The sequence below is a fragment of the Arachis hypogaea genome, chromosome 13 (assembly GCF_003086295.3).
Source record: "Arachis hypogaea cultivar Tifrunner chromosome 13, arahy.Tifrunner.gnm2.J5K5, whole genome shotgun sequence".
NCBI lineage: Eukaryota > Viridiplantae > Streptophyta > Magnoliopsida > Fabales > Fabaceae > Arachis > Arachis hypogaea.
Genome location: NC_092048.1, coordinates 114,112,719 through 114,134,466, shown reverse-complemented (window position 1 = coordinate 114,134,466; position 21,748 = coordinate 114,112,719). Strand labels below are relative to the sequence as shown.

The window sequence follows — 21,748 nt, the reverse complement described above, 5'->3', positions numbered from 1 at the left end:
CGTTTGGGCCAACCAACGCCATCCAGCCCATTAATCTCCGGTTACCCATCGTAACATTGGCGCCGTTGCCGGGGACCCGAGAGATCAACCAATGATGGCGGATAGATCCCCTGAAGAGGGTCATGTGGAGACAGATTCTGAACAAGAGAATCTGAACACTGGAAACAATGAGGCAGACCAGACCCTTCACCAGGAAGCCAATGATCAACACAGGGAAGGCACCTCCGGAATCAAAAACCCGAAGGTAAATTCTTCGGAGGGGCGCGAATCAGAAAAAGAAGGACCATCCCACGCAATTGAGCTCATGGGATTAGTCCACAGTCGCCTCGAGCAGCTAGAACAGGAACGGGAGCGACAAAAGAAAACAGAAAAGAACCTAAAAGAGGAGATGGAGCGACGAAAAGAGTTAGAAAGAAAACTCTTAAAGTTAGAATCCTCCCTCAAAGGTCAGAACTCCCACGACGGTAGAGAAGATTCGCCCTTAGGGGAGGAAGATCCTTTTAGTGAGGACATAATGAGGGCAAAAGTTCCGAGAAACTTTAGAAGCCCCGATATGGACCTCTACGACGGAACCACTGATCCAAAGCATCATCTGAGCAACTTTAAAAGTCGGATGTATCTGGCTGACGCTTCTGATGCTACGTGATGCAAAGCTTTTCCGACAACCTTGTCAAAAGCAGCGATGAAGTGGTTCGACAGCCTCCCTCCGAGGTCGATTACCAGTTTTGAAGACCTCTCAAGGAAGTTCTTGATGAGGTTCTCCATCCAGAAAGACAAAGTAAAACACGCACCGAGTCTCCTAGGAATAAAACAGGAGGTCGGGGAGTCCTTACGAGCCTATATGGAAAGGTTCAACAAAGCATGTTTGGAGATTCAAGACCTGCCCACCGAGGCAGTCATCATGGGGCTAGTCAATGGTCTTAGAGAAGGTCCCTTCTCACAGTCCATATCAAAAAGACACCCCGCCTCTTTAAGTGATGTACAGGAAAGAGCTGAAAAGTACATCAATATGGAAGAAAATGCTAAGCTAAGAGACCTGAGTGGGCGACCTGGTCATCCTCCCTCGACAAAAGAGAGGAAGAGGGAAGCCAAGAAGAAGGAAGAACTCGGCCTCGATAGGCCAAGAAAATATCACTCTTATACTCCTCTAAAAGTTCCTGTAGTGGATGTATACAGAGAAATTTGCAATACTGAAAGGCTGCCTCCCCCCAGGCCCATTAAAAATAAAAGAGGGGGGAGCCGCGGTGATTACTGTGAGTACCATAAGATATATGGGCACTCCACAAACGACTGTTACGACCTTAAAAATGTGATAGAAAAGCTGGCCAGAGAAGGTCGGCTTGACAGATATCTCATAGAAAGGTCGGACATTCATGGAAAAAGAAAGCGAGATGATATGGATAAAAGAGACCCACCACCACAAACTCTGGAGAGACATATCCATATGATCTCAGGAGGGTTTGCGGGAGGGGGACTCACAAAATCTTCTCGTAAAAGACATCTCAAGAGAGTTTACCAGGTCAGAGAGGAGTCATCCGACCTCCCTACCATTTCATTCACAAAGGAGGATGGGCAAGGAATAATCCCGGGGCACGATGACCCAGTGGTAATTACCATGATCCTGGCAAATGCCCATCTCCACAAAACACTAGTAGACCAAGGAAGTTCAGCGGACATCCTCTTTAAGCCCGCTTTCGACAAACTGGGATTGGATGAGAAAGATTTAAGAGCCTACCCCGACACCTTGTACGGATTAGGCGACACGCCAATAAAGCCACTAGGATTTTTGCCCCTCCACACCACCTTTGGAAAAGGGGAAAAATCAAAGACTCTGAGCGTAGACTTCATAGTCATCGACGTGGGGTCAGCCTATAATGCTTTGATTGGCAGAGCTACCCTTAATCGACTCGGAGCGGTGGTATCGACGCCCCACCTCTGCATGAAATTCCCGACCTCAGCGGGGATAGCAACGGTGAGGGGAGATCAGAAGTTGGCAAGGAAATGCTACAATGAAAGCCTAAACCTGAGAGGAAAGAACAAAGAAATCCACACAATAGAGCTCGGTGGAGCAAGGATTAAAGAAGAGTTGCGACCACAGCCCGGGGGAAAAACCGAGGAGATTCAGGTCGGCGAAGAGGAAGGAAAAACCACCCACATAGGAGCCAACCTAGGGGAAACCCTAAGACAAGGGTTGACTAAGCTCCTAAGAGATAATTCCGATCTCTTCGCCTGGAAGGCCTCCGACATGCCTGGGATAGATCCCGAGCTCATGTCCCACAAACTCTCGGTCTACTCGGGGTCCCGACCTGTGCAACAAAGAAGACACAAGCTCGGCCCAGAGCGAGCCCTAGTAGTGGAAGAGCAAGTACAGGCGCTCCTGGAAGCTGGCTTCATCAGAGAAGTCAAATACCCAACATGGCTAGCCAATGTAGTGCTAGTCAAAAAACAAAATGGCAAATGGAGGATGTGCGTCGACTATACCGACTTAAATAAGGCATGTCCCAAGGACCCTTATCCACTACCAAACATCGATGCCCTAGTAGACTCTAGCTCGGGGTATCAATACTTGTCGTTCATGGACGCCTACTCGGGGTATAACCAAATCCCGATGTACGAGCCAGAACAAGAGAAGACATCATTCATCACACCCAGAGCCAACTTTTGCTACGTGGTCATGCCATTCGGATTAAAAAATGCAGGAGCCACCTACCAGAGGTTGATGAATAAGGTGTTTGCCTCTCACCTAGGGAGCTTAATGGAAGTGTAGGTCGACGATAGGCTGGTAAAGACCAAGAAAGAAGTCGACCTCTTGCCTGACCTTTCACAAGTCTTTGACACCATAAGGTCGCACGGGATGAGACTAAATCCTGCAAAGTGCGCCTTCGCGGTGGGGGCAGGAAAATTTCTGGGATTCATGCTAACGCAAAGGGGGATTGAAGCCAATCCCGATAAGTGTAGAGCTATCCTGGAAATGAGAAGTCCGACTTGTTTAAGAGAAGTCCAACAACTTAACGGCCGACTTGCAGCTCTCTCCAGGTTTTTGGGAGGATCAGCACTAAGATCCTTTCCACTGTTCTCCCTATTGAGAAAGGGACGCCAGTTTGAATGGACTCCCGAATGCGAGGAGGCGTTCAAGGAGTTCAAAAAGTTTTTGAGCCAACCTCCTATTTTGACCCGACCTGTAGCCGGAAAAGACCTCGTCCTATACCTATCCGTGGCAGACAAGGCTGTCTCAGCAGCCTTGATAAGAGAAGACGAGGACGGTCAACACCCAATCTATTTCATCAGTAAAGTTCTACAGGGCCCTGAGCTAAGATACCACAAACTAGAGAAATTTGCCTACTCCTTAGTGGTAGCCTCACGAAGATTACGGCCTTACTTTCAAGCTCACACAATAAGAGTCCGCACGAACCAACCCATGAAGCAAATCCTCCAAAAGACGGATGTTGCAGGAAGAATGGTTCAATGGGCAATAGAGCTCTCCGAGTTCGACTTGAAGTATGAAACTCGGACGGCGATTAAAGCCCAGTACCTCACCGACTTCATTGCAGAATACGCAGGAGATCAAGAGGATAAACCAACTACATGGGAACTCTATGCAGATGGATCCTCCAACAAAACAGGAAGTGGTGCAGGCATAATATTGGTAGATGAAAGGGGAACCCAGATAGAGGTTTCCCTTAAGTTCGAATTCCCAGCTTCAAATAATCAGGCAGAGTATGAAGCCTTGATCGCAGGACTGAAGCTGGCAGAAGAAGTCGGTGCTACAAAGGTGATGATATACAGCGACTCCCAAGTGGTGACCTCCCAAATAAGTGGAAAATATCAGGCAAAGGACCCAAACATGAAGAGGTACTTGGAAAAAACTTTGGAGCACCTTGGGCGCTTTGCAGAAACCGAGGTGAAACACATAACTCGGGATCTAAACAGCAGAGCAGATGCCCTATCCAAGTTAGCAAGTACCAAGCCAGGAGGAAATAATAGAAGCCTGATTCAAGAGACTCTCCAGGACCCTTCAGTGGTAAAAATAGAAGACAAACAAGAAGTCTTCGAAGTGGTCGGATTAAACCTCGGATGGATGAACCCCTTAGTCGAATACCTGAAATTCGACATCCTCCCCAAGGAGGAAAAGGAGGCCAAGAAAATTCGAAGGGAAGCACAATACTACACCTTGGCAAGAAATATCCTCTACAGAAGAGGGATATCAACGCCATTATTAAAATGTGTACCGACCTCCAGAACCACCGAGGTATTAGAGGAACTACATAGTGGAATCTGCGAAAACCATCTCGGAGCAAGGTCATTAGCTAGGAAAGTAATCCGAGCTGGATTCTATTGGCCGACCTTGCAGAAAGATGCCACAGAGTTTGTGAAAAAGTGCCAACCATGTCAAATGCACGCAAATTTCCACGTGGCTCCTCCAGAGGAGCTCATTAGCATCACTTCTCCGTGGCCCTTTGCAAAATGGGGAATGGATTTGTTAGGTCCTTTCCCTCAGGCGCCAGGACAAGTCAGGTACCTAATAGTGGGAATAGATTATTTCACAAAGTGGATAGAAGCAGAACCACTGGCCACTATCACTGCACAAAGAAGTCGGAGGTTCCTTTACAAAAATATCATCACAAGGTATGGGATACCTTATTCCATTACCACAGACAATGGAACCCAGTTCACTGACTCCACCTTTAGAAGCCTAGTAGCCGGTATGAACATCAAACACCAGTTCACCTCGGTGGAACACCCACAAGCCAATGGGCAAGCCGAAGCAGCCAACAAAGTCATACTGGCAGGGTTGAAGAAAAGATTACAAGATGCGAAAGGAGCTTGGGCTGAAGAGCTCCCACAAGTACTATGGGCTTACAGAACAACCCCCCAATCCGCCACTGGAGAAACACCTTTCCGACTAGTTTATGGCGTAGAAGTCATGATCCCAATAGAGGTCAATGAGCAAAGCCCAAGAGTAATCTTCCACGACGAGATCGGGAATATACAGGGGCACAAAGAGGAGCTCGACTTGCTCTCCGAAGTCCGAGAAGAAGCCCAGATATGAGAAGCAGTGTTGAAGCAAAGGATGACCGCAAGATACAACAAAAAAGTCATTCGAAGGAGTTTCACCCCAGATGACTTGGTCCTAATCAGAAACGACATTGGAGTCAACAAATCTGGGGAAGGAAAGCTCGCTGCTAACTGGAAAGGACCATACAAGATCAACGAGGTCTTAGGAAAAGGCTATTATAGGGTAACCGACTTTGACGGCAACGAGTTACCAAGATCATGGCATGCTTGTAATATGAAAAGGTACTACAACTAAAAAGCGAACCCTACTCCCTGATGTACTCTTTTCCTAACTTCATGATTTTTTCCCAAAATCAAAGGGTTTTTTCTGAGAAGGGTTTTTAACGAGGCATCACAGTAGGGGCTAAGGGAAAATAGATTGTCAAAAGCCCTTAGTAGCAATAAGGTACCTCCTCAATTAATAAAGATCTCTTTCATTTTAATATCTCTTTTAAAATTCCCTTTTTTTATTCTCTTTCTACGAAACGCGCCGATTTAAGCTCGACAAAACGTGAAAATCCCATGAACCGACCTAGATGGTCGTCAGGATAAAACGACGAGGTATAAGTCGGCGTAAAGAGGCTATGGAAGTCGATCATGATAAACTCGGGAGCAGTCCGACTCATAAGTCGGAATGCGAAACCGAGTAAAACTAAAATGAATTGCAAAAGTAGCCTAAGTCACGAAAAGCTCAATGAAACGAAATTGAGTACTAGGAATAACAAAAAAAGATAGGAAAAAACTAAGAAAAGATTATAAGGCTGCCCTGAAGATTAAAAAGATTCAGAAAAGCAGACAAGCCCAAAGAAAAGGTTTTTTCCAGAAAAGATCAAAAGTCAAAAAGAACTACGAATAGAAAAGCATGCGCGCACAAGGTAACTCAAAACCCTTATCCAAAAAAAAAAGGGTATTTATTTAATCGTTAAAATTAAACCCTTATCAAAAAGGGTATGATAAAACTATTTTGTTTACGGCCTTAAAAGGCCAAAAATTGTTCAAACATCAACAAATAAATATAAAGAGTTTAAAAAAGGGGGGCCACAGGCCGGACCCCCAATAGCCAACAAATTACTTCTTTGCAAGAGGAGTAGAAGGATCACCACCACCAGGACCAGGAGTTGGAGAGAAAGCCGGAGGAGCGGTAGAAGAGCTCGGAGCGTCCTTAGAGCGAGAAGGGGACTCTATGATCCTCTGCCCCCGAGTCTTCAAATCGGACTCGGACTCCACCACGGGGACAGGAGGATCCACGATGGCACCATCAATAACAATCTTATCAGGGTCTAAAGGAGAAAGGTCCAAGTCAGGAACAATGACTCCGACCTGCTCCTTAAAAACCCTCCAAGCCTCATTAGCACCATCCGCAATAGAATCCTCCAACTCGGTATAGGCCTTCCGGGCATTCAGCAAGTCATTCTTTACAGACACAAGATCATCAAATAAACTGTTGTAGCTGGCTTGCGCTGCCTTCCTCAAATCCACCTCCATGTTGCATTGGGCTTGCAACTTCTTCTCCTTCTCCCGGAGGCTATCCCTCTCCTCCTTCAGCTTGGCGACTTTCCCCTCCAACTCCCTCTCGTGCTCCTGATATATGCGAAGCCTGCCTTCCAGCTCCTCGACCCTCGAGGTCATCCCTAAAGAGCTGAGAGGAGTCTTCTCAAATATATCTAAGAGTTTGCCACAAACTCCCGCCGTCTTGAGACTCTCCTCAACCACAGCAGTGAGGTAGTGCCGAACAGAAACATCATCCATGCTCATACGAGCATGGGATAAATGTTCTTTCGGACGAACGCAAGAGCGTCCGCCTCACCAGAAGCGCCAGACTCTAAGGTCTTACGCTTCCTCTTCTCTGGTTCAGGAGTAGGTCGGACGGAGGGGGGTGGCAGAGAGGAAGCAGAAGAGGAAATCACAATAGGTTGGGAGGGAGTCCCGACGTTCCGAGGAGGAGGAGGAGGAGAGGCAACCGCCCTAGCACCACCAGACCTGGCACGAGACCTCGCCTTGGCCTCCTGAACTCTTTGGTAAGACTCCTGGGCATTTGTTTTTGCCATCTCTGAAAAAAGCAACAATTGATAGATTAGACAAGTCGGAAGAATTAATCAGACAAGTCGGAAAACCAAATGAAAGCTACCTATTTGCGCCTGGATAAAACTCGGAGACCCCTGGAGAAACTTTTTCGTGTCCAAGTATGGAGACCTCCCCCAAGCTTCTCGGAGGAACCCCACAATGGCTGCCTCCACATCATCCAGGTCGTCAAGACCATATTTTTCACAAGGGGAGGCCTCCAACCAGTATAAAGGAAAGTGGGGGGAAGAGTTATCATCCAGGAAAAAGGGGTGGTGACCCTCTACAGCTTGCACTTTGAAAAAATAGTTTTTGAAGTCGTGGAAGGATTCGTCAAAAAGGGTGAAAATTCTCCTACCTTGTATGGCTCGAAACGATACCCACTGTTGTTTATTGTTTAGCCCACTAAAGGGTTTTGTCATATGAAAAAGATGGAAAAAAATCTTTAAAGAAGTCGGGAACTCTAAAGCCTGGCTGATGAATTGATAAATTTTCAAAAAACCCCAAGAGTTGGGGTGAAGCTGGGTAGGAGCGACTCGGCAATGACGTAAAACAGACATCTCAAAGTCTGAAAAAGGAAGAAAAACACCCAAACGAGTGATCATACACTCATACATAAAGAAAAAATAGGAGGCCGCCTCATTAACCCTCCCAAAGCAAATCCGGTCTTCTGGACCCGGGGCCACTAACTCATACTTCGGCTCGTCCTCCTCAGAAGAACAAATTCTGTGGCGAGTACGAAGATGGGTGATAAACTCAGAATCGACTGAGGGTTCCTCCCCTAGGACTGTGACATCAACCCAGTGAGAGAGAGCATCTACAGAAGCCATTTCTTTTTCTAAAAAAGGGGTGACAAAACCTACAAGGGGAAAAGAAAAATCACCAACACGGTCTCTAAAGGGAGGGAGATGCGAAACTAAAGTCTGCAAATCAAATTTATCTACAAATGCATATTAAAGAACTAACCTTTATCTGGAAATAAGGGTTGGAAGCAAAAGCCTTCGAAAGCACAAGAATGCAGTACGAACGAATGCAAGGGAAATTTGAAAGATCGCAGAAACGAAACAATGAAAGAGAGGGAAAGTATTTATAAGAACGTTAGGGGCATAATGGTAAAATAGGGGCAGTCATTAATGAAGATGCACCGTTACCAAGGCTATTGAATCCCTACGCACACCCCTAACGGACACGATGCTTGATTAGACGTAACTGTCAGAACCAAAAGGTCACGAAAGGTCACGTCGGTTTCAAACCATCACGTCGGTCCTCTTACAAATCGGCTACGACCCCGAGTAGAATACTCGAACCCAAATCTTAAAAAGAAATTGGGCTCGAGTAGGGGCACTGTTCATACCCTGACCCAATAATAAAGGCCCAGGATCCAAGCAAAGAAGCCCAACTCAAAGGGTTGGCCCTCACCCAGTATCAGCCTTCATCCCAAGAAGTCGGTACTGAACACGACCTGCTCCAAAGAAGTCGGATACGAGGGTTAGCTGGCAGATAACACTCATTCGAATGAGTAACTGCCCCTAGAAACTCTCTAATCACTTCATAGAGCCATATCTTAACCTCCCTAAGATATGGGAACGGTTATCCACCTAAAAAGGTGGCACTACTTCAGCGGTGGTTATTGGTTCACCACTATAAATACACTGACACCATTCAGGTATCTCTAAGTTCCAATACTCTCTAACCTGCTCACACTCTTGCTAACTTAGGCATCGGAGTGTCTTTGCAGGTACCACCCCCATTCATTCACACGAACAAGTCGGACGGAGGAACACCGAGTAACGGATTCACTCGAAAGCCACCTCCTTCATACGTTTGGGCCAACCAACGCCATCCAGCCCATTAATCTCCGGTTACCCACCGTAACAACAATAAAGATCAAAATTTAGATTTAAATTTTCGCTTATATCTATTATTGGGTATTAACGTCGAGTAAGGGGAAAAAAAGACGAAAAAAAAAAATTAAAGTGGAAAAAATAGATGCAAGATGGAGAGGGAAAAAGGCAAGTGTTCATTACCAATTTATAAAGCAAACAAAACCCACAGCAAATTCAAGAAATCTGCATAAATACCAAACTGAAAAAGCCACATCGAGTTGAACTTGAACCCTTCCTGGGAAGGAAATTCACATAAACTAGGAAACCACTCACATTTATAACAAATACATGGTCCAAATCATATGTACCTTTCAACTTTATGAATGCCAACCCCAGCAGCGATATAATAAATACACATAACACCACCACCACTTCCTCCTAATTTTCACCATGCCATAACCATAAGCATAACCATATAGAGAGTATACTATAAATTACCATGACAAATTAATGAGCCTTCATGACCTCATTCTTCTCATGCAGCTAGTCCTTCATCTTCATCAAACTCCTCTTCCTCATCATCCATAGCTGCTGCATCTTGATACTGCTGATACTCAGCAACCAAATCATTCATATTGCTCTCAGCCTCGGTGAACTCCATCTCATCCATGCCCTCACCAGTGTACCAATGCAAGAAAGCCTTCCTCTTGAACATGACCGTAAACTGCTCCGAGACGCGCCTAAACATCTCTTGAATGGAAGTGGAATTCCCCATGAACGTTGAGGACATTGACAAACCAGTAGGAGGGATGTCACACACACTGGACTTGACATTGTTTGGTATCCACTCGACAAAGTAGGAGGAGTTCTTGTTCTGCACATTGATCATTTGTTCATCCACTTCTTTAGTGCTCATCTTGCCGCGGAACATGGCGGACGCCGTTAGGTACCTTCCATGTCTGGGATCTGCGGCACACATCATGTTTCTTGCGTCCCACATTTGCTGAGTCAACTCCGGTATGGTGAGTGCTCTGTACTGCTGCGACCCTCGCGACGTCAAAGGCGCGAAACCAACCATGAAGAAGTGGAGCCGCGGGAACGGGATGAGGTTCACCGCCAGTTTTCGCAGATCGGAGTTGAGTTGACCTGGGAACCGGAGGCAGCATGTCACTCCGCTCATCGTTGTTGAGATCAAATGGTTCAGATCGCCAACTGCACCGATTCATATCACGCGTGTTTAATTAATAAATAAACAAATAAGTGAATCAATATGAATACACTTACAGCTAGGGTTAGTGAGCTTGAGGGTGCGGAAGCAGATATCATAGAGTGCCTCATTATCAAGGACCATACACTCGTCGGCATTCTCAACCAATTGATGAACGGAGAGTGTGGCGTTGTAGGGTTCAACCACCGTGTCTGAAACCTTTGGAGATGGGAACACAGAGAATGTCAACATCATCCGATCAGGGTACTCTTCTCTGATCTTCGATATCAGCAACGTCCCCATTCCTGATCCCGTTCCTCCTCCCAGCGAATGACACACTTGGAACCCTGTCATCATCATCAAAGTCAAACAATTTCAGTTTAATTATTGAAGCAATATATATCAACAACAGATAAACACATACCTTGCAAGCAATCGCAATTCTCAGCTTCTTTGCGAACAACATCAAGAACAGAATCAATAAGCTCTGCTCCCTCTGTGTAATGGCCTTTAGCCCAGTTGTTACCAGCACCGTTCTGACCAAACACGAAGTTATCAGGCCTAAAGATCTTTCCAAAAGGACCAGAACGCAAGCTGTCCATGGTTCCTGGCTCAAGGTCCATGAGCACCGCTCGAGGGACATAGCGTCCCCCACTCGCTTCATTGTAGTACACGTTCACCCTTTCAAGTTGAAGATGAGACTTTCCAACATAATTTCCAGTGGCATCTATCCCATGTTCGTCACACATAACCTCCCAAAACTTTCCTCCAATTTGGTTCCCACATTGACCAGCTTGAATGTGCAAGATTTCTCTCATTTTTCAACAAGTGAGAGAACAGATTTCTCAATGGGAAAATACTCAAAAGGATTGCTGAAACACTTGAGAAAGATCAAGTATATGATGCACTGAAGAGGAGGAGAGAAATGGATGGCCTTTTGTAGAAGAAATAAATGCAGAGGGGATATTATATGATAAGACTTGTAAAATTGGTATTTCACTCTCTTTTTCTCCATATATAAAATCATAATTATTAGGTAAAAAACCATATCAACTAGAAACCTGTGTAAAATTATTTTTGTTTTTTACAGATTTTTATGACAATATCTAACTACAAAAAGTTACTTTCATTACAAGTGTTATTAAACGAAGAGAAATATTAAACCTATCTTAAGAGTGAGTATTTTTACCAATGTGTCATCTTTTTAAAAAAATTTATCAAAATTCTACTATTACTTTCGTTTATTAGTGTGACATTGTGCCAGAAGTTTTAAAAACGATGGCACGTTAGTAAAAATGCCCATGTTGATTAAATAAAAATAAATATAAAAGAATTTTATTTTAATGCACTTTCAATGTAAGTGTAAAATAGTATGTGATTGCACAACTGTTAGTGCATCAAAATTAAACTCAAATATAAAATGAGTCATATTATATAAAATTAATGTTAGTGTTCAATTAATAGGTTCATGTGGGTTTGTTGGGGGAGGGGGCCATGTCAAACTCAGCCAAAGAGGGGGGACTAATGAGTAATGAGCTGGATATGGAAGGTGACAAGAAGAGATGTATGATTGTTCTTTTTGGCCATATGATAGAAAGCTATCTGAATATCAGTCCTTCCTACCACTACCACTTGATATCCCATCTGTCAATATGGTTCCCATTTCCCAACTTGTCCACTTCTAGTTTTTCATTTGGTCACCACTCACCACGCAGTCATTAACACAACGAATTTTCACCTTATTTTGCTGTTTCAACCATGAATCATGGGACATACTGATACTGTAATAGTTTGGGATAAAGAGTAGATGCCAATGAATAAATCAAATTTTGGCACTATTCTTAATGGTTTGGAGGTTAATATCACATGTTTACACGCTTTTTGTTTGTGTTTTTGACAAGCATTACAACCCTATCCTTAAACTCAAATACTAACATTCAGTAGTTATTATGTACTTTCTCATGTAAGGCCAAAGACCCTAGCGAATTTGAATCAATTATTAAGGGTATCATAGTTCCCCTGCAACCTGTATCCTTCTCAAGACAACTATTATCACAATACTAACTAAAGCGGTAGTTGGCTATTGGTGAGGGAATCCTCCTCGGGTTCCTTCAAAGAAATTAATTAACTAGTAACATCTCTTTGTTCCCATGAAAAACTTTAATTTTCTTTGGTTGGTGTTTATACAGAAGAAAAGAGCTGTATACACAAATGAACAAGTCTTAATTTAGTAGCAAAGAGATTTGGTCGCATGTGGTTTCTACATAAAAATATTAATATATGTCTAGATACTTAATAGAACGAGACAAAATATAAAAGTGTAGAAAAATCATGAAAGCAGTTGCAAATGTATTATATCATATCATATCACATAATTTCATTTCAGCTAGCTACCATACGATGAGTGATGCTGGTGGATAGATATTTGTTAGGTGTTAGCTATAGAAGAGGAACATAGGTTTAAGGAGGTAATTAACTCATGTTACATGATAGTTTTCAAGTCAGTGTATGGAGTAAATAAGGTCCAACATCAATTCTAATTTAGTAAGAACAAGCTTGAGATAGAATGTTCTATCCATGGCAACCACCCACCTCTCTCAAGCCTATCCAACCAGTTGCATTAAAGATGTTCACGTTCGCATTCAAAATCCACATGAAATGGTTCGCGATCTGTCTCTATAACATTTCAATAAGTGAAAAATTGCTTGAACAAAGAATATACCACTGAGTTGTAATATCAACTAACTCAAAAATCAAATGAAGTTAATGTCTCGGTTGGTTAAGATGTCACCCCTCTCTCCAAAATATTAACGTTACTTTCTATTTCTAATATAACATGGATAACATGGGAAAATTTTTTATTTTTACTCTCTAAAAATAATCCTCATCTTATGAAGCAATTTATATCACTTCGAGCCTAGAACTAGAGGGAAAAACCTCGATTGCCTCTTCTGTTAAATTGATTACGTAGATGAGATTCTCAAATTTGTGACATGAATTAAAGACCAGCTTGGTCACATCACGTTTCCACAGAAGAGTACATGAGAAGCCTCGAGGCAAAAAAATTATATCAGAAATTATTTCCTATATCTAAAAGCAGAGGACAACAAAGATTACCAGGAATACAACCAAAGGTTTTACACACAAGTAACCTCCACTTAAAAAGTGAAAGAGAAGCAAGTATTTATGTGAATACAGCTCAATAAAGCAATTCCTCAAACACATGATCTACAGATTGCCCCCACTTTCCATGATACAATTCCAGAAGCTTCTCAGCTGGAGTGATACCTACCATCACAAAAAATCATTAGAAATTTATTAATGAATTATTACAAAAGCCATGCATAATTTTCAGATAGTACTGTATTTGTTACTAGATTAACTTATTGCCATTTGCTTTGTGATAGAACCCATAAATCAAGTACCTGTTCTAACCACCTCGGCTACCTCGTTCAAAAATCCTGTTTCTTTAAAGCCTCTTCTTTCCAAGCCATCCTGCAAGACAGCATGCTCTAAGCAACTTTGATTTGATGATAATATCAATAGAAATTTAGAAAGAAAAGATAATAGCAGCCAACTTACCCTTGCTAACTGTAGAACTTCTTCAGCAACATGCTTCAGCAGACCGTCTCTAAATGGTGTCTTTAGGCCAGTTATGGGAACCTGCAAAATAGAGCCTATAATAGTCAGTAAACTAACATATCCTACTGGGTCTATGGCACGTATAAGTATAATCCTTAGGAGGAAAACAGAAGAGAACATCTCAGTATCTCACAGACTGAAATCCTATCATGATTATACTGTATATTTGCTTGTGTAATGTCTGTCTGTGCATTACAAGGGTGCGGAACTTCCAATTCTATTCCTAGGAGGGTGAAGATTTACCCACTGCCTTTTCACTATAGTAAAAGGACTAGAGCCGAGGGTAGAATGGGAAAGGGTAGCTGCAAGAAGATTCTCGTAACTAACTCTCCACCCGGCAGAGTGTGAGGGACATGACCCTAGGGGTGCAGAGGAGTGATTTCACATGATTGGAGAGAGAAGAGGAGAGGATATATAAGTAGCAAAGAGGGAGAGAGTGAGGTAGAAAATTGGTGAGAATCTATATTTGGATTTAGGAGAAAGACTGACTCTACCATAACAACCATTGTCATTTTCTATTTCTACCTATTTGTGTTTCTGTTACAATAATAGAGTACAGGGGAGATCATTCTGATCTACTTCATTGTTATTCATTGCTGCTGTAAGTTCCAGTTAAGTGCAGGTACCAGTGTAACAGAAACAGATATTTCTTTTTCCAGATCCCAAATAATGTCTCGAGAATCAACTAGCAGAGCATGAGGACATAAGAAAAAATATTGCCCTCTTTGATCCTTCGTTCAAGGTTTGCACCTAACTTATAACAGATGCAGAAATGATGAACTATTACTTGAGGAATTCAGAGCCACTTTGAAAGTGTGGTTTGAATTCAATCCTCTCTCTCCTTGAGGGAGCTAGTTGCCAATTAAATGGAAAGAAACGTCATTTTTGACACTGTATCTAACAACTTAAGTTTTGGGTTTGAATAGTACATAGGATAATTACCTTGTTCCTTAGCATTTGCCTTTCTTCCGGAGTCCAATCTGCTGTCATATCTAAAATGTTTTGTAGAGAAACCTCATCGTATAATAGCCCTACCTGGCACCATCAGGAAAATTACAATGAGCTTATGATACAGAAAAGCAAATTATAACTTATAAGTGAAGAAATACATTCTGCAGGCAAACAGAAAAGGCTTGAATATCTAAATAAACACGTTAAAAAGCTTTATGGCAATATATTAAAAACATGATTCCTGCTTGTCTAAGCTAATGCTTAAAATATTTTTGTATAGATAATTGGAGTAGTATGTTTAATGCCACTCACCCAAAGTGCTGGTAAGGCACATAACCTTCTCCATGGCCCTCCATCAGCACCTCTCATCTCCAAATACCTCTTCAGCCTGACCTGAAAGGAATAATGGTAAAAACAGTAGCATAACTAGAAAATGCTTTAAAACCACTGCAAAAGCAACAGTACCAACTAAATAGAGAAATCAAAAATTAGTTAAGAACAAACCTCAGGAAATATAGTCGTCAAGTGATTCTCCCAATCATTGAGGGTTGGTAATTCACCAGGAAGACAAGGAAGTTTTCCAGCCAAAAAGTCCTGCAATAATACAATAATTGATTCTCTACACACGTTCCAAAATAAATGATGGCAGGGCATAAATGACAAGAAAAATAAAGATAGATGGGAACCCTAAAGGTCATTCCAGTGCAGTCGACATATTTCTTTTTCCGATAGACAAAATACATTGGAACATCAAGAGCATAATCGACGTACTGCTCAAACCTGAAACCATAGAGTAGGAGAGAAACAAGTGGTGGGAGAAATAAATAAATCAGTGAATGAAATAACAGTACTTTAATATTAATGCCTCCTTTTGAATTAAAAGAAACCATAAAGGGAGAGTCAGAATACTCAGGTATAACAGATTATCACTTAAACCTTCATAATTCAAAAACACTCTTACCCGAACGAGTCATCAAAAACAAAGGGGAGCATGCCTGTGCGATCCTTATCAGTATCGGTCCAAATTTGGCTGTTGAAAGCACATGAAAACCAAATAGGTTACCTTAACATTGCAAAGTGCAAAAAGAGATAACTTCACAAAAAGTTTCAACTTTCGAGTACCTTCTCATACTGACAAAACCATTCGGCTTTCCTTCTGTGAAGGGTGAATTTGCAAAAAGAGCTGTTGCTATCTGTTGTAACAAGAAAAGATATTATATTCCATAGCACTGAATTTTTTCCCAAAGGGGAAAAGATTATATGTCAATATCTCTTAATTCTTACGGGCTGCAAAGCTAGGCCAGCGCGAAATTTCCTGATCATATCAGCTTCAGAACTGAAGTCCAGATTGACCTATAAGAGCAAAAGTTCAAAATTATTACTACCAATACAAGAGCTTTATTTGTCATGAATTGAACTGATTAATTTTCTTTCAGAAGATATTCATTTCACCATGTTCAAATCAGCATTGCTCAAGGATAAATCAGCTCAATGATCGTCACACATCTCACCTGTACAGTACATGTTCTGAACATCATGTCAAGACCAAGGGAACCAACTTTGGGCATGTAATTCCTCATGATATCATATCTTCCCTAAGCCATCAAGATCCAGTCAAAAAGCAAGTAATTAAAGCACTAAACATAAGAAAGAAGCATGGTCACTGTTCAATTACTATATCAAATAGGCCCAACTATTTTGCCTCCCTTAATATGAGTTGCTAAGCTATGAAGAAAAGGCTGGTTATCAATGGTGATTAAGGAATCAATTAGTAATCTCTTGTATAAAGATATTTCAGGAATAAAAGCTTATATGCCCTGAAACTTGAACTAGCAAGGTAAAAGTCATTCTAGCATGTTACACAATGTGAGGTTATGGTGGAACAAGTATATACATTTCCAAATCCACTCACCCAACCAACAACAACCCCCCCCCCCCCCCCCCCCCCCGCCCTCTCTCTGGCCCCTGCCCCTCAACACACACAAAAAAGAAAAAGAAAAAAAACCATGTGCAAATTAAGTTATGAAGCCATGTGGGCAAATTCCCCTGAACAAAAATAGCAGTTTACATATTCGAGTCTACATGAATTAAGGTTGTTTCAGTAATTTCATTGCTCAATAAGCTAATGAATATATGCAGCTGCAAAATACGACAGCTATTATATACTAATTACTAAAATGAATAAACCCTACCAAACTCAGTGACAAGTTGACTATGACAGACCCCAGGCCATTCCATTACATAAATTAGCTGGGTCGTTCATGTGCTCAAAAAATGTCATCACAGGAAGGTTTTCATTCTAGAGAAAGCTGAGAAAGTTTTGCATTTTCAGCCAGTTCATGCACTTAAAAAGATGGGGAGAAAGAGAAACTACCTTTGGCATTATAGGTATGTCTTTGATTCCCCACTTTGGCTGGAAGCCAATCCCCAAAAATCCAATGCCCATTTCCTCCGCAACAGCTTTAACCTAGACATACAAGTTTTCAGAAATAATTAACAGACCTGAAAGAAATATCAAGGTCACTTGCCTGATTACAAGAAAATCAAACACAATGAACTAAACAAAACATGTGGCTGTCAATTATGTTACAATAAAAACTATGCATAGTTAAGATGACAACAGCCAAAAAAATATCAGGCCAATTTCTCCAATGAAAATAACAGCAGATTACTTTAGATGTATCCCATAACAAGAATGCACAATTAACCTGATAGAGGTGTGAATTAACTTCAGCACAAGTCTGATGCAAGGTTTCAAGAGGGGCTCCACTAAGCTCAAACTGACCACCTGGCTCCAATGATATGCTCTGCTTCCCCTGATTCACAAACAGCAAACCAAAGCATAGCATCAAGTCTCCAACAGTAAAGAAAAACATTGGGTTGGATGCTTGAATGGATAGCCATGTTAACAAACAAATGACATTTTAAATCTCCCAAAGAGGAAAAAAAAGAAGATAGAAGTTTAACATTCTCATTCGCTCAAATAATAGCTTACCTGTTTGAGTCCAATAATTTTATCACCTTCCATTATTTTATCCCACTCAAATCTCTCAGCAATGCCGTTCAACAACTCTGCTATTTGCTCGTACTTCATTGGACGCAAGTTTCCAAACTCAAAGCCGAACTTCTCATGTTCAGTACCTATCCTGCAAGACTACACAAATAAATTATCTCCGATAAAAACACAAACCACTTATCCCATAAGGCTGTAACATACAGTTCACGTTTGGTAACTTCAAGAACTAAAGAAACTTAATAAGGTGCCATAAAAATTGCAAAATGACCAGTTGGGACTCAGCCTCCTAATCCCTACAAGCGAAGAGGCTATTTTCATGATTTGAACATGCGACATTCCGGCCACAATGCGGCAAACTTACCATAGCACTAACCCTCTACAACCACAGTCCACAGAGAAAAAAAGAACTACCTAATATGGCTACTCAAAAAACAAAACAAGATTTTAAATTTAAAAAAAAAAAAAGCCCGAACAAGTACAAATATACACTAACACGGGAAAAAATTAAGTAATGATTGTTCACAACATCTTCGAGAAATGAAAATGAATTCAAATTCAATTCCACATGAATACAAATAAAAATTGGCACCTCCATTTATCCTTGGTCTTGCAACCAGAGGCAAGATAATCCACAAGATCCTTCTTTGTGAGTGGCTCCGCAGCAACCACGGCATCTTCGGTGGGAGGGCTAGCTGCAACAATCATACTACGACCACGCCAAGCCTTCTTAGCAGAATCCCAGGAAGAAGGAGAGACAGCAAAGCAAGGTCTCCTCCTAACATTGGACCCATCGAAGCTGTGCCGAAATATGGTGTCATGGCGAATACAGTATGACGGTGTAGCAGCTCGCGAAACAAAAACCATTGTGCTACCTCTGTTGAAGCAGAAAAAATATAAAGAGTGCGAGGATAGGAATCGGAATTGGAAATTAACGGATTACGAAATGGATGGAATACATATAAATCAGAGGTGAGAAGGAGGTAATTACTTTATGTTATTGTTTGAAGGGAATTAGGGTTCTGTGGATTGGCGTTTGTGTTGTGTGGTAAAGTGGAAACAGAGTAGAAGCAAATGGAAGAGGAAGAAGAAGAAGAAGAAGAAGAATAAAGGAATAAGCGAAAAAGGGTCTTTGTGTGTTGCAGCTCGTGAATTCTGAACTGAAAAGCTTGTGTTTTGTTACTTGATACAAGCTGCACTGATAAAATAGCAATTAAATATATAAGGTAGTATTATTGTGTACGAAAATATAAATATGGGAATCATCCATTGTTTGTAAATTGTAGGATTGAGCGATAAATAAATTTATGAGAATTTATATTTTGGGTAAATTAATTTTAAAAAAAAATATCAACAAAGTTTGTTAAAATGATAGATGTGAATATATTATTTTTAAATTTATTTTTGTAATTAGAATAAAATGTCTTAATTTAAATTAATTTATTTATGTTTGTTATTTTAAAAAATTTTATTAGTATGTTTTTTTTTAAATTAATCTATCTAAATCTAAATTTTTAGGAATTTATTTGTTATTTTATTTTAAATGGTGATAATTGGAAAATTAAAAAAAAAAGTTAATTTTATAGTATAATTACGATTATTTTATACAACTTGAATACTCACAAACATTTTTTTATTATTCTCTTTTTCCTTGTATCAGAGTTATTATATCATTCTTGAGGAGGATAAGTTAATTTTCTTCGGATGAAATCACCATACTTTTCATACTTTTTTTCAGTGTTTTTTTTTTTCTTATCTTTTGTCAATACTTTGATGCTTTTCTAACCTCACCGATTAGCTCATTCACTACTTACTTATTCTCACGGAGAAACTATATGTTTTTCGTCACCTTCCGATAGTTTGTCATCTCTTCGCATTTTGTCACTTTTCAACAGTTTTCGACAGTTTGCCATCTTTTCAGCAGTTTTTCGGCAGTTGACCACTCTTTCGGCAGTTTCGTCTGTGTTTTCTTCTGACAATTCCGTATGCGTTACCTTTCAACTAGGGGTGTCCGCGGATCGGATTGGATCGGATATGGCCGAAAATTCGATCCGATCCACACAATTTTTATCGGATCGGATCGGATATGATATCCGCACTTTTTAGTGCCGGATCCGATCGGATCGGATATCGGATATCGGATATATCCGCATAATTAAACCTTCTCTTTTTAATCATATTTCTATGTAAAAGAATTCGATAAAAATATTTCTTTCATACTTTTAAACTTATTTATTCCTAAAATATTTTTAATCAAACTCTCTCTAAATAACAAAAATAAAATAATACAATATATGAATAATAATTACTAACTAAAACATACAAACAAGTAAATATAATACCAAACATATATTTATTTATTTATTTATTAATTATTATAGTGCGGATCTGCGGATCCGCGGATGTAGAGCAGATATCTGCGATCCGATCCGCAAAGGGTGCGGATCGGATCGGATCCGATCCGATCAATTTGCGGATCGGGTCGTATCCGCAATTTTCAGATCGGATGCGTATATTTACCGCGGATCTGCGGATACGATCCGATCCATGGACACCCCTACTTTCAACAGTTCCGTCTACACTTTCTTCCAGCAATTCTATCTGCATTTCCTTGTGGCAGTTCCGTCTGCACTTTCTTCAGGCAATTCCATCTACACTCGTTCTATCAGTTTATGCATTTTTTTTTTATTTAGTTGTTTCAAACTCAAGTTGTCACTTGAGTTTGAGGAAGGATGTTAGAGTATAATTAGGATCAATTAGATCAATTAGCATTATTTAACATATCTAAATATTTATTATAGGATATTATATCTTTATTAATTTGATTTTCTTAACACGCGTATAAATACTCTTCTATATTATATCATTAGGCTCACAAATATTTTTCTTATTGCTCTCTCTTTTCTTTCTAACAAGGTGAGTTATATAGTAAAGATGTAAGTTTACAGATTTTTCTTTTAATAGAATGAAAGAGAGATTAATAAAAGTAGGACTCACATTTTAAATAATAATAAAATAATAAAAAATAACTATAAAAGGAATTATATTCTCTCTATACCACTTCAATCTGTACAGTAGAGTGCCCCTTCTAACAATTATCATTTGATGATACAAATGATGTGTTAATAAAAAACTTTTTCTCTTAAATTTTCCTAATCATAGCCAAACGCACTCTTGGAAGAAGAAAATAAATTAAAAAATAATTAATTATAACAGTGAAAGGAGCAAATTGTCTTTAGATTTTATTCAGAATTGTAATACGTATATAATAACCTATTTGTATCGACATTATTAATTCTGATGGAAGTAATGTCATGCATGACAATTGATAAACTTTAACCTATTTGTATCGTCTATCGACATTATTAATTCTGATGGAAGTAATGTCATGCATGACAATTGATAAACTTTCTTCTTGAGCCACCAAGGCACTAAACATCTCAAAAGTGATATATATCATTATTAGCTGCAAGTCGAGAGAGTTTGTTTGGGTGGTTTTCTATGAGAAAAAATTTTTAAATAATTTTTTTAAAATTTTTTTTAAAAAAATAAAAATAATTTTATATTTAATATTTTATGTAAAAATATCTTTTATTTAATAATTATATTTAAGTATAAAATATAAAAATATTTTTATTTATTTATTATGTTAAAAATATTTTTTAAGCATTTTAAATTAAAAAAATTTAAAAAAATATAAATGATAACTTTTAAAAAAAGATATTTTTTATTTTTTTAATATTTTTATTTTTACTATTAAAATTTTGCCACACACTAAAAAAAAATTTATCTTTTTCTATCAACTTAATAACATCTAAACAAATACTTTAGAAACCCCACTTTAATCACGAAACATAATAAATTAAAAATAATGTTAAGTGAATAAATTATTTTATAATTAAGTTCAATTAAATTTTTTTATTCAATAAAATTTTTTTGTTATTAATATTTAAATTATGAACTAATTCAATTAACAAAATAACTTAATCACAT

General features: G+C 39.8%; 2 protein-coding genes across 3 annotated transcripts; both read right to left on the bottom strand.

Annotated features, from left to right (window-relative positions):
- Positions 1-9,115: 9,115 nt before the first annotated feature.
- Positions 9,116-11,581, bottom strand: LOC112732762 (tubulin beta-1 chain). The gene is made up of 3 exons (XM_025781542.3): positions 10,574-11,581; positions 10,227-10,496; positions 9,116-10,154 (listed from the first exon to the last, which is right to left on the bottom strand). Exons 1-3 carry the CDS (start codon positions 10,965-10,967, stop codon positions 9,478-9,480), a joined length of 1,341 nt encoding a protein of 446 aa, XP_025637327.1. The 5' UTR covers positions 10,968-11,581; the 3' UTR covers positions 9,116-9,477.
- Positions 11,582-13,126: 1,545 nt separating this feature from the next.
- Positions 13,127-18,979, bottom strand: LOC112732760 (glutamate--cysteine ligase, chloroplastic). 2 transcript variants are annotated; one of them, XM_025781540.3, is made up of 16 exons: positions 18,747-18,978; positions 18,348-18,632; positions 17,738-17,888; positions 17,451-17,558; positions 17,117-17,209; positions 16,254-16,337; positions 16,027-16,095; positions 15,865-15,935; positions 15,704-15,772; positions 15,429-15,522; positions 15,247-15,336; positions 15,055-15,135; positions 14,734-14,826; positions 13,732-13,812; positions 13,575-13,644; positions 13,127-13,437 (listed from the first exon to the last, which is right to left on the bottom strand). In XM_025781540.3, exons 2-16 carry the CDS (start codon positions 18,620-18,622, stop codon positions 13,349-13,351), a joined length of 1,518 nt encoding a protein of 505 aa, XP_025637325.1. In that variant the 5' UTR covers positions 18,623-18,632; positions 18,747-18,978; the 3' UTR covers positions 13,127-13,348. The 2 variants fall into 2 exon arrangements, with proteins under 2 accessions (XP_025637325.1, XP_025637324.1); XM_025781539.3 differs by having other exon boundaries at positions 18,348-18,979.
- Between the last annotated feature and the right edge of the window lie 2,769 nt (positions 18,980-21,748).